Source organism: Bacillus rossius, chromosome 12 (genome assembly GCF_032445375.1).
Source record: "Bacillus rossius redtenbacheri isolate Brsri chromosome 12, Brsri_v3, whole genome shotgun sequence".
Classification (NCBI taxonomy): Eukaryota; Metazoa; Arthropoda; class Insecta; order Phasmatodea; family Bacillidae; genus Bacillus; species Bacillus rossius.
The window spans coordinates 18,225,216-18,238,669 of record NC_086339.1 but is presented as its reverse complement, the minus strand read 5'-3'; the positions used below and the strand labels follow the sequence as shown (position 1 = coordinate 18,238,669).

At 39.6% G+C, this 13,454-nt stretch overlaps 1 protein-coding gene across 1 annotated transcript in view; it reads left to right on the top strand.

The window, feature by feature from the left end:
• The window catches only part of LOC134537261 (uncharacterized), a 124,653-nt gene that overhangs the window by 19,439 nt on the left and 91,760 nt on the right, over positions 1–13,454 (top strand). Inside the window, exons 3-4 of the mRNA XM_063377532.1 lie at positions 1,962–2,252; positions 11,454–11,735. Of these exons, the coding sequence (XP_063233602.1) occupies positions 1,962–2,252; positions 11,454–11,735 (573 nt within the window). The remainder of the gene's footprint in view (positions 1–1,961; positions 2,253–11,453; positions 11,736–13,454) is intronic.

Sequence of the window (13,454 nt, the reverse complement as noted above, 5' to 3'; positions counted from 1 at the left end):
TTGCGCCCCTGAATGCAATTGGGACAGAAGGTTATTGCTGGTATTCCAAGACACAAAAATGAGGTTTAAGGTGTTGGATAATCTACACCTCTGTCCTAACCGTATTCGTACTGCACGATAGGACGTGGCCGTTTATTTTATTTTTAAGGAGTGGATTCTGTTGTCTCGTCCTTGCCGTTCTGTTGCCCAAAATTCCGCGCACGCGCAAAGCTCAGTTCTTTTGATTTCGTCCAGATGGCTGAACCGCTTCTAGCGCCATTAACTCATATATAATCATATTCATAATCATAGGGTGACATACCAAGTGTGTTGGTGTACCAAATGAAAATTTAATAGTGAAGCTATCCTGGAATACGCTTTGAACACTATAATGGTCATAACAATAGATAATTGCAACTTGAAAAGTATTTGAGAATATTAGAAAAGCTGTCATATTTTCTTGCGCTGTGCTGCTGTATATAGTATTTTTTACCACAAGGCAGTGCTTATTCGCTACCTTGCCCGAACGTCTTGGAACACCGCCCTTAGAGTTTCAGCAGGTAATGAACAAAAATTACAATGTCTAGGGCTACGGTTATTTCGAGGATTCATTTCACTTCAGGTTGGACTCAATTGGCAACATATAATCAGCCTTTTTTTTCATATGCTCATTGGTCGATCCTTTGGTGGGTTAACACGTAATTGGGACACCAATAATCCTTTTTTGTAACTGACTCAGGGTTGTCAAAGTTATGTCAAGAAACACCATAGTCCAACCATCGACAGGAAGCTAGATGTTTGTGCTTAAAATCTACTTTGCTACCCAATGAATCTTATAAATAAACGTGGCCCTTCCTATCTCATGGTTTCGGGTGTTGTATGACACGCCCTCAAGGACTGGAAGCTAATAAAAATTTAAAAGAAATGTTCATTCACGATAGATGGTGTAATGCGGCGGCAGTGTACCAACCAATTTCACCGTCCTGATTGTTGAAATCATCTCGGTGTCAGAAAATAACGCGAATTTTGCAGGTCTCCACTTTTAAGTACTTAGACCTAAATTTGTTTTTAGCATCATTATTGAAAATGCATACATTAGATAAAATATATTTTCCACGAATCCATGGTATCCCTCCTACATTTTCTTTAGAGAAAGAAATACTCATAGTAAAAGTAAAAAATTTGTATGGAAATTATCCTTTGTAATTCTGTAGATTAATAACTTTCATTGGCCCGGATCCAGGATTATTTTCTTAATAGGGGCACAAAATGACAAGACAGGAAGTAAATTTGAAGTCGTCCGGGGAGATGAAGGGGAGAGGGAGTAGGGGTGAAATGGGCTCCTGTTTAAGAATGTCACAAAACATTTTTTAGAGCATAGCTGTAAAAACTACGCTGTAGACAAATTTCCGACAGTTATACAATGCTATAAACACAGGCGCGAGTGCGGAAAACATTATAGTGGCACTATGTAGGTGTCACTACAAAAACTTATGCGAAAAAAAAAGTTAAATTATATGTATTTTATTATCAGTTAAACCTCGTTCATCCGGACTTAATGGGACCAAAGGTAATCCGGAAAATTGAAAAATCCTGATAATCCAAGTAAAATAAGGGTAATGAGCAAAATAAATGTTTTTTTTTAAAAATAAGCAGACTTACTACGACAAAAAAATAACTGTTTTGTAACAAAAATTACATAGTATACATGCCCTAAGTTACTTACAAGTAATTAAATATATAAATATATATAAATAAATAACTCGGTGAGGTATAATATTGTGTACTAATTCGTCTTTGCTCGCATACATGTCAAATACGATTGTCATTTTTATGTGAAAATTAAATCAAATGTTTCACAAATGTGATCCGGATGAACGCGAGCCGGATGAACGTGGTTTCCACTGTGTAAGAGTCCTGGCTCCACCGCGAACAGGTCGCTGGGGTGACGTGGAGTGGAAGACGAGGTCTCGCCTGCGCAGGAGGAGGAGGGGGAGGATGAGGACGAGGACGAGGAGTACGACCAGGAGGACGAGGAGGAGGAGGAGCGCGGCCCCGCCGAGGAGGACCAGGACAACGCGCAGAACCAGCAGAAGGCGACGCGGCGCGACAGCCTGCGCGCAGACTTCGACGGCCTCAGCGTGGTGGACGAGGAGGCGGAGGGCGGCTCGCAGGCGGACGTCGCGGCGCCGCCCTACTGCGGCACCATCACCCTGCCCGACGGCCGGCAGGGCGTGTTCTTCAGCGACGCCATGGCGGCGCCCAGGAGGAAGGTAAGGTAGGGGGGGGGGGTCCCTGGCGCCCAGGAGGAGGGTAAGGGGAGGGGGTCCCAGGCGCCAAGGAGGACTGTAAGAGGAGTGGGTCCCAGGCACCCAGGAGGAGGGTAAGAGAGGGGGGTCCCTGGCGCCCAGGAGGAGGGTAAGGGGAGGGGGTCCCAGGCGCCAAGGATGACTGTAAGAGGAGTGGGTCCCAGGCACCCAGGAGGAGGGTAAGAGAGGGGAGTGCCTGGCGCCCAGGAGGATGGTAAGGGGAGTGGGTCCCTGGCGCCCAGGAGGATGGTAAGGGGAGTGGGTCCCTGGCGCCCAGGAGGAGGGTAAGGGGAGGGGGTCCCAGGCGCCAAGGATGACTGTAAGAGGAGTGGGTCCCAGGCACCCAGGAGAAGGGTAAGAGAGGGGAGTCCCTGGCGCCCAGGAGGATGGTAAGGGGAGTGGGTCCCTGGCGCCCAGGAGGTCGATAAGGGGAAGGGGTCCCTTACGGCCAGGAGGATGGTAAGGTAGGGGGGTCCCTGGCGCCCAGGAGAAAGGTAGGGGGAAGGGGTTCCTTACTCCCAGGAGGATGTTAAGGAGTGTGGGTCCCTGGTGCCCTGGAGGAGGTGAAGGAGAAGGGGTCCCTGGCGCCCAGGAGGAGGGTAAGGGGAGGGGGTCCCAGGCGCCAAGGATGACTGTAAGAGGAGTGGGTCCCAGGCACCCAGGAGGAGGGTAAGAGAGGGGAGTCCCTGGCGCCCAGGAGGATGGTAAGGGGAGTGGGTCCCTGGCGCCCAGGAGGATGGTAAGGGGAGGGGGTCCCAGGCGCCAAGGATGACTGTAAGAGGAGTGGGTCCCAGGCACCCAGGAGGAGGGTAAGAGAGGGGAGTCCCTGGCGCCCAGGAGGATGGTAAGGGGAGTGGGTCCCTGGCGCCCAGGAGGTCGATAAGGGGAAGGGGTCCCTTACGGCCAGGAGGATGGTAAGGTAGGGGGGTCCCTGGCGCCCAGGAGAAAGGTAGGGGGAAGGGGTTCCTTACTCCCAGGAGGATGTTAAGGAGTGTGGGTCCCTGGTGCCCTGGAGGAGGTGAAGGAGAAGGGGTCCCTGGCGCCCAGGAGGAGGGTAAGGGGAGGGGGTCCCAGGCGCCAAGGATGACTGTAAGAGGAGTGGGTCCCAGGCACCCAGGAGGAGGGTAAGAGAGGGGAGTCCCTGGCGCCCAGGAGGATGGTAAGGGGAGTGGGTCCCTGGCGCCCAGGAGGAGGGTTAGGGAGGGGGGTCCTTCCCACTGCCACTGCCCGCTCCTCACCAAGGTAGTACGGGGCACAATCACCCAACAGTGTCGTTGATGCACATACGTGTCATATATATAGCTATATATTTATATATATATTTGTATAATGTATGTATTGAGGGTGGTCTTTCACACGCCATGTTGACGTTCAAATTCATATTTTCATTATCTATTAATTAAAGACTATTTCTGTAACTCTCGTGTATTGATTGAAGTGTCAAAAAAATTGGTTCTCTGTATAGTCGGTTTACGGACGATAGTTTAACGTGACAACGTCATAACAAAACATTGATGAAATGATTGCATACTTTTATGAATAAAATGGAATCATTTTTATTGAATTATCAATATTTTGTATGGATACAAAGGAGTGAAATGAAATCTACAATTTAATTGATACATTTACTTTTATTTGCACTCATTAATTCAAATATGTTTATTACTTTAACGAACAGATTATTTAAAATATAATTTTTTGAATGAAAGTGATTGTTTAATTGGAATATTCAATTGGCTCCATTAAATAGTATATTTCATTGCACGTCGGTTAAGCGGTTATACTTGATATTAAAATTTCTAAATATTTTTTTAAAATTAGATTTTATGTTTCTTTTTGTTTATTGCTCTTTATTTTTGAAAAATGGAAAAATGGAAAAATAACCAAAAAATTAATTAATAAAACAATAGTTTAGTTAAAGTACTAAATTTAAAAGCTACTTATGAAAGCCCGCCTTAACCTATTTAATATAATAGTAAATTCATAGGCCAATCTAGTGGAAGAGAGATAGATGCGGCGCAAGCGTACAATGAGCGTAACGGGACAATGAGTGTAACGGGACAATGAGTCATCATTTTTCGTACGTGCAGCCGGCGTTCATAAATTTATTAGACGTTGTCACGTCAAAAACCTGATCCAAAATGACGGTCAGGGGAGAGCCAAATTAAATTTTCAAACCCTGTTTTAGTAACAATAAAAAAAATTATATGTATTTTTTTAATGTGACTTGCACGGAATAACCGCAGGTGCAAGGTATTTTTGTTATGACCCAGCACTGTTAACTTGGCGTTAATTCACTATCCCCATAATTGAAACTGGACTACTAAGCACCATTTTTTTTCTATGCAAATACGTAAGCCAGATCATTGCGGCTACGCCCAGGTGTGTTGCCCTGTTAGTTATCCAAGGGTATTAAATACCCTTGTCCCTTAAGTAGCAGTAAAACAGGAATGCAATGAAAAGCTATAGCTTACATGATTATTGTATCGCTAAACAATCAATGTGGGCTTTGTTGCCATCTGCAATTAAGGTAATACACAGGGGCGAAAATTTTGTACTTTCACAAAAGATTTATTTTGGAAACCAGTTCTAAAACTACAAGAAAGATGTTACAGCTTTGTACTACACATGGCTATGGTTATTTTTTGCATCACTGAAATAGGTTTATCGAAACTATACTCAGTATTGAAGTTTCATTCATGATAATTTTTTTTAAACCATGGGAAATACGTATAATTGAATACTCAATAATTTGACTTTTTTATTGTGCTTATTAATTTGCGCAGTAAATACCAGAAAGCTATTCAGGGAACGTTTTACAAATAACTTTAACCATCGAAGTTACTACGACAATACAAAGAATAAATGTCCAGGTAAGAATCCGAATCCAGTAATACTGAGATCACTATTTTGTAGGTAGTGATAGAGTTCTGAATAAGTGACATATAAAATCCCAACCTAAACCATTGGTCCTAGGAACCAAAGTTGAAGACAAAATTCCTTATGTAATGCAGAATTTTTTTTCTCTCGAAAATTCGACATATAAGTAGGTTAAATGGGGGTCCAAAGTTCAAAAGACATACTAACGCCCAATATCAACAATTTGTTCTACAAACTTAAAATTTTAAGAAAATATTTTTTACATAATGTCTGAAACCAATAAGGGAAAATATTTAAAATTAATATCATAAAGCGATGAAAAGAGGATAGGTTTGATTTTATAATAGGAAATAGTAAAAAAAAATTGGTTGTCTGTAAAGTCGGTTTACGGACGATAGTTTAACGTGACAACGTCATAACAAAACATTGATGAAATGATTGATCCAGAAGAAAAGTAAATATCATATTCGGCCTGAGACTGAGCCGTAATAGGTTTTTGCAACCAACCCATTTAGGCATTAAAAGTATTATATTCTTTGAGGAAGAAATTTTTTTTTAAATTTTTCTATCGTTTGTATGATAAAATCTACCTCTGCATACTTTTATGAATAAAATTGAATCACTTATATTGAATTATCACTATTTTGTATCGATACAAAGGAGTGAAATGAAATGTACAATTTCATTAATAAATTTACTTTTATTTATATTCATTAATTCAAATATATTTATTACTTTTGAAATGTTGCGTGCGCAGTATTTATTTTTACAAGTACAAAAAATTATAATGAAGCTGCCCGTATTCGATCCGACTACCTTCCAATTCAAAATCCACGACGTTAACTGCGTGGCCACGAGGCAATACTTGAACATTAGTAGTTTCGGATATTATATATATATATATTTATAAAAATTTTGTTCACTGTAGGGGAATAATATTATTTCATTTTTATAACACGATTTTATAACAAATACGCATCCGAAATACACCAAACATATTTATAATGTGTTACAATATTTTTTAAAACATTGTGCAAACGATCCCGGGTGTAATTTGAATTATTATGTGTAACTGTAAAACACCATTGTTGGTTCAAAACGTATTTGAATATTCAATATTACTTTTAAATAACCGTACCGATTGTGCTGAAATTCGGTGGACGATCGTTAAATTACATAATATTAATAATTGAAACGACGAAAATATGATTGAAAAGTCAAATCGATGGTTGTTCCAATCGAGTGGAAGAGAGATGCCACGCATGCGTACAATGAGAATGAAGAGAGATGCCACGCATGCGTACAATGGGCAAACAGGACACATTAGTAGTGGGACATCCGTAGTGGGACATCCGTAGTGGGACAATTTTTCGTGCGTGCAGCCAGCGTTCATCGATTTATTAAACGTTGTCACGTCAAAAAAAAAACATAAATATCACACTTAAATATTCACATAGTTTGTAATGTTTTTATTTTCAGAAATTTCATGAACTGACTTAATAACACTTTAAAGCCTAACATCAATTTTGGTCATTGAAATTTATAGGAAACTATACGGATTGAAGCGTCACCATAAACGTGGTAATGATGTCTTCAACACTACACAATCGGAATAAACAAGACTAGATCCGATAACGAACTCTTGTTAATTAATACATGTTAATCTTGTGTAACGTAGTTATGAAACTATTTAAATTATTGAAAAACAGTAAAAAATTTACTGTTTCACATTGCAAGTTTAAACTTAATCATTATTTCAAAATTGTAACACTGTAGCAGATTGATCACTGAACTCAAACTGTAGCCCAGAGACACTAAAAATTCTAGTACAACTCATTACATGAGTGAATGTACAAAATACCAATTTAGTTTAATTAAGAGCTAGCTTTAAAAATGTAGATTAAAACTACCGTGTTGAAAATAAAACAACTATTCTCTAGAACGCTTAATTCTTCTGTATTTTTTATTTTATTTTGTATGCCTCTCAGTAATAAGTTTCGTTTTCCTTTATGCACTATAATTGTAAATATATATATATATATATATATATATATATATATAATTTTGTGTCTTGAACAATTTCCACATAACAATTTATACACAACAGTGGAAGCGACACCAAACATTTCTTTTTGAATTATAAATCAATAAAATAGACTCTTTTAAAAGGTTTTATATTGTTAAAAGCTTAAATACGCCGCTGATTGCCAAAAGGGTGTCTTCAAATCACAAATGAGATTACGTAATAATTATTAATGCGTTTAATTAAATATTCATTCTTAAGGCCACACGAAAATACCGTGCACTCAAACAGACTCATTCAAATTTAAACTGGATATTTGTGAATAAAAGCTACTACATATATAGACATATTATGTTATTGGGAACGCAATGCTAAAAAAAAATGGATTGAATGAAAAATATATTATTCAATTTCTTTTTCTTTTTCATTTCTGAATCGCTAGTTACTCTTATATATAGCAGTGTTTTGCATGAGCTCCCAGGATCAGTGACATACATACATACCTATGTCTTGGGATCTGCATTATCTTTTGGCAACTGTCTAGAATGCAGACTGTTGCAAATTTTAATGAATTAACTTGTGGTTTCGTGTGTTATTCGACACGCCCTATAACTTTAAGGGGAAATATACCGAATTATCGATGTCGCTACGTGTATTTTGGCGCGAAGGTCACTATAGTCTAAGCTCTCTCTACTACTACGCTATTCAGGGACGTTGAAACATTTCCTGAACTGCGGGGGATGAAACGTATTATTTATTTATTTTTTTATATTTAGATACTTTTTTCACAACTTCTACATGTTCCCGCACAACATATAACACTTTAACAACTGCTCAAGTAACAACATTTTTATTTACACTAAGCATGTTAAGTATTCCAAAAAAACAAAATTTTTAAATAATCAGTGATGAATAAGGATGGTGATTCATTGCAGGAAAATTCGCATTATTGTTGGGTTTCCTGGCATGGACTGTACTGCAGCACAGACCGCAGGTGCAGGCGCGACAGACGCAGTAGTTGGGGGGGGGGGGGGGTCATTTAATGACGTAGCGTAATCCTTGTTACGTCCCCGCGGGCCAGCCTGCGTTAACCGTCGATTATCTCCGATCCCCACCTCCTCTTGCTCCCTCCCGCCATTCTTACTTTTTTATTGGCACGAGGTGCAAAGTGAGTCTTTCGGTACTTGCCAGAGACGTGTAACAACTAACCTCAGAAACGAGCAAATTCGTGAGTTCTCATGTTGTAAGTACACTTATAATACGAAACTCGGACACAAAATATGACGAAGAAATTTTTAAAAAAAATGCCGAGCATGATAAATATATATCCATACTGTTGGCAGTTTAAGTAACTAACTATACTAACTAGCAAATGATTATCCTGTGGTGTGACATCTGACCAACAATTTATTAGCACTTTTTTTTCAATATATAAATAAATTTGGTTATATAAATTTTTGAGTTAACCATTATTACCACGACACAGTTTTGCATTTCTGGACGCGGATCACACGTAGTCTTCGCGCCCGCCTTCCATTCCCTACTTGTAACCGTTTAGTTTGGTACTTTAGTCAAAAGATGGCGTTTCATTGAATTTGACACGCATTTTCGTTTGGTGCCTCCGTCAGGTCTTGTCTCATTATAATCTGTTTCAAGCGCACCTTATTTTTAGTTTTAAACTTTGCCAGTATTTTTATAAGTATTTAAAATTTACACTCACAAATTTTATTACAATTTGTATGGGGTTAGGGATTAAATTGTGTACCTGATCTGTACTAAAAATTAAAATAACTATTAAATTTCACTCACGCAAGACTAAAAAGCAGAAAATAATAATTAAATAAAGAATTAAATAAAATAGTTTATCGTATCCCGTTATAGATTTATAACTCCACACAGATTCCTAACCCCATACAGATTTTCCCAAAACATTCTGACTGTATGAATTAATTTTGAATTAACTTGTAAGTTATGTATAAAACGAAAATATGGGGCGCATGGAATAGACAATTGATGCATGAATAGTTCAATATCAGTTTTATTGCACTGCAAATGATATGAACTGTTGTGTGAGTTTACTCAACGATAGCTACTCTCTACACTCCTCACTATTATCGATCACACGCGTCCCGCGTCAAACTTACAAGTTAATTAATAAGTATTATCTTTGAAAGATTTGTGCAATGGGAGTGCATGACTTGATGTAAGCTTTTTCACTTACGCCATTGCTAAGCACATGTATGTCTGTAGAAGAAAACTACAAAAAACCCAGAAGACAAAAACACAAATTAAGCAAAAAAAATGCTGTTGTCAACAGGATATAAACACCACATAATATTCCATAACAGGAATATGGTCAACAAACAAAGAAAAACAAAGAAAAGTGGACTAACAGAACGACAAAACCCCCACAAATGATGACAGCACAAAAATATTGACCCAAAAATAATTCAGCACAACAGTTGAAACGAGACAAAAACACGACAAAACGAAAATACGAAACAAACACAATAGTTTTCCAAAACAGAAGAGAACGAAAAAACCCCCACAAATGATGACAGCACAAAAATATTGAACCCAAAAAAAAAAATCAGCACAACTGTTGAAACGAGACAAAAACACGACATAACGAAAAGACGAAACAAACACAATAGTTTTCTAAAACAGAAACAAGTGACGTTTCGGGAACTGCTATCTTTTTTCTTCTACAGACATACGTGTGCTTAGCAATGGATTATGTCCAAAAGCTTACATCAAGTTAATTAATAAGTGTTAAAAATCAACAATCACAAATTTTTTGGACAATATGTATGGGGTTAGGAATCTGTATGGAGTTATAAATCTTTACGTGGATAGGATAAATTATTATTACTTTTTACTTTTTAGTCCATTTTACAAACAATGTTTTTTAAAAACAGTATTTTTTTTTAATTATTTATGCTATGGACACATTCCAGATGTATAAATGTATAAATGTATAAATTGAACGAGCTATCTAACCTATCAGCCCATCATGATCATCATAATTTTCATCTTCATTATAATTTTCAGTGACCTGCAGACATTTTTTTCATGTGTAAAAGCTTAGATATCGTAGTAATTTCGTGAATGGACCGAAAATCTCATGGAACGGAAATGTGTAACTGCTGTGCTGCCATTTGTGGCGTATGGCGTGAACCAAAGTTCACAAAGCCAAAGAGAAACTTTATAGTATTAACTGTACAATAAATTGTTAACAATATGGGCAGTATTTTAATACATTCCGTCCAAATTTTTCAAGTCTCTTTCGCCTTTATTGGAGCCGTTTCATTGAATAGTTTCAAATTTCAGTCTGCAAATGGAACGATTCGATAGTCGACGTGGCTGCAGCCGGCAACGAATTCTATCGGCGGTCGCGGAAACTACACGTGAATCGCGTCCAGAAAGTTTGTTGAAAAAAAAAAAAAACAATTTGCGTGTATATTTATCGCGCTCGAAATTAATTTAAAGAATTCTACTTAAAATTTCGAGTCCAAGAATGAATTTGTTCAATACCGAGGTTAGATTTTATAATTCTGCAAAGAGCTCCGGAACATAGTTTTTTTTTTTTTTTTTTTGACGTGACAAAGTCTAATAAATCGAAAAACGCCGGCTGCACGCACGAAAAAGTGTCCCGTAACACACATTGTCCCGTTACGCAGTGTCCCGTTACGCTCATTGTACGCTTGCGCCGGATCTATCTCTCTTACACTCGATTGGAACAACCATCGATTTGACTTTTTCGAGGCACATTAAACTTGAAACACTCCCATTCGTTTCCTACTTTTCCTATCATCGTCATATCCTTAACAGAATAACACAGATTGGTAGAAGTTAAATAGCAAACATGTATAAAAGTTATAGTTAAATTAATCTCTTCGTTAAAGTAATAAACATATTTGAATTAACGAGTGCAAATAAAAGTAAATTTATCAATTAGACTGTAGATTTCATTTCACTCCTTCTTTGTAATTTTGTATCCATACAAAATAGTGGTAATTCAATAAAAATGATTCGATTTTATTCATAAAAGTATGCAATCATTTAATCAATGTTTTGTTATGACGTTGTCACGTTAAACTATCGTCCGTAAACCGACTTCACAGACAACCAATTTTTTTTTTCAGATTGGAGTTTGCCTTGCCAAAATAAAATAAAAATTTGATCATTTCAGAGGTACTGCGCCAGTACGTTTCGGAACTCCTCGGATGCAGAATGATGCGCTCTTGGTGCCTCGTGCGCAGATGAACGGCGCCGGACCCAGCCCCGAGGAGTACCGCGCCTTCCTGGCGGACCACGGCCTGGCGGCGGCTGAGGCGGCCTACCCCGAGCTGGAGGACCGCCCAACCGCCGCCGCCGCCGCCGACTGCTACGCGGCGAGGGGCGGGCCGGACGTGTTCGTGACCGGGGTGTACCCCGACTCGGGCTTCCAGTCGGGCGGCGACCTGGACCAGCTGCTGAGGGACGTGCAGCGCGGCCTGCCCCCCGCCGCCCCCGCCGCCGCCGCCCCGTGCTCCACGCCAGAGGTCAGTCAGTGCTCGCCCCGCGTTTACCATCACCTGCTTCCCTTTCGCGCGAACACGCTAGCTTCTCCACGAGATTCAACACTCACGAACATGGGCGCAGACATGGGCGTTGCAACCAGGGGGCCGGGGGGGGGGAAACTTCCCCCCCCCAATAATAAGTCTTCAATTTAGTCCCCTCCAATAATATATTTAGTTTCGTAGTTATATTAAAAATATGATTTCTGTGATATAACCCATATGTTGCGCATGGTGCATTTAGTCCAATCGTGGTAATGTGAGCACTGTGTTTTTACAAATTTGTTCTCTGAAAATATTTTTTATAAAAAATAAATTATATATTGCAACCAACTATAATTAGAATATCTAGGAAAGAAAAATGCCTAAAAACCACCTTTTTGCACCTTCAAACCCCAAATTTTCCCGAGGGAGGACCCCCGGACCCCCCGCTTTTTTTTTTTCCAGGGGATGGATATTCCTCAACAACTAAATCAATTGCAGTCCCCCCCCAAAAAATATATCCTTGCGACGCCCAAGGGCGCAGACACCCGGACAATCCCTCTCCCCCTTCCCCCTACCCTGGAATTAAGAAGCCCCTCGCTGGATGGAGGCCCGCTAGCTATTGCAATATCGTGACTGTGAAACGGGGTCGATATAAACGTCAATACTACGTTTCAATGAAAACTTTTCACATATTTCATTAAAGTTTTTTTTTTCTTACTACGTGCGTATGGGCTAAAAATATGGACAGGCGTAGTGTTGGGCGGATTCCCAAAATATACCGATTACCTTTCCATTTTAGATTTTTGAATCAAAAGTTTGATTCTTAAAATCTGATTACAATTGAATTTTCGTTTTTTTAAATTAAATCAGAAAAAAAGGGATGATTATGATTTCAAAAATTGTAATTGCATTATGTTTCATTTTCTGTGCACTAATTAACACTATATACAGCTGACATCAATTTTTTAAAAGTTTGTTCATTACTCTCAGTTACCACCACCCTGAATTTATAGCACAAATTGGACCTTTTAACCTTGCTTATAGTTAGACAAAACACTTGCTTGAGCACTGCGACAACAAGATAATGGACGTGCTGTCAGAATCAAAATTGTGACTGTGATGTCAGATCAAAGATGGCGGCCGTAACGAAAATTTGCAACGTTCTAGGAGTGGAACGTTCGATTTCAAAATGACGGAATTTAAAAAATGGCGGAATACAAGATGGCGGACGAGGTCAAGGTGTAAGGTCAAGGTCAAATGTCCTGGTTAAATGTTAAGATGGCGACAGCAACGTCAATTGCGATGTTGACGTAATCCAAGCTGGCTGTCGTGACATCAGAATTCAAGATGGCGGACACAATCCACCGCATCCAGGCACCAGCACCAGTCCCACGAACCCTTTCTTTACCTTTAATATTTCTTTGAAAAAATGATAGGGTCCCCTCTACGAGTCTCATAGAGGTGCGTTACGCGACGCGAATACCTACTGCACGCCAGTACCGTGCCTTGAGCGTAGAGGCGAAGATACGTGTGATGCGCAAGCCAGTGTCGCCCTTAGCGCCCCTTAACTTTTAGAGCTCATGCTCCCGGCCAGGCGGCACACTCTTAAATAACAGCAGTGACAAAATAAATGAAACAACCAAGATGGCGCGTGCGATCGAGAAGGATAAGTACAGGACAAGTGGAAAGTCCGCGAGAAGAGTTGCAGCGCGACGTGAG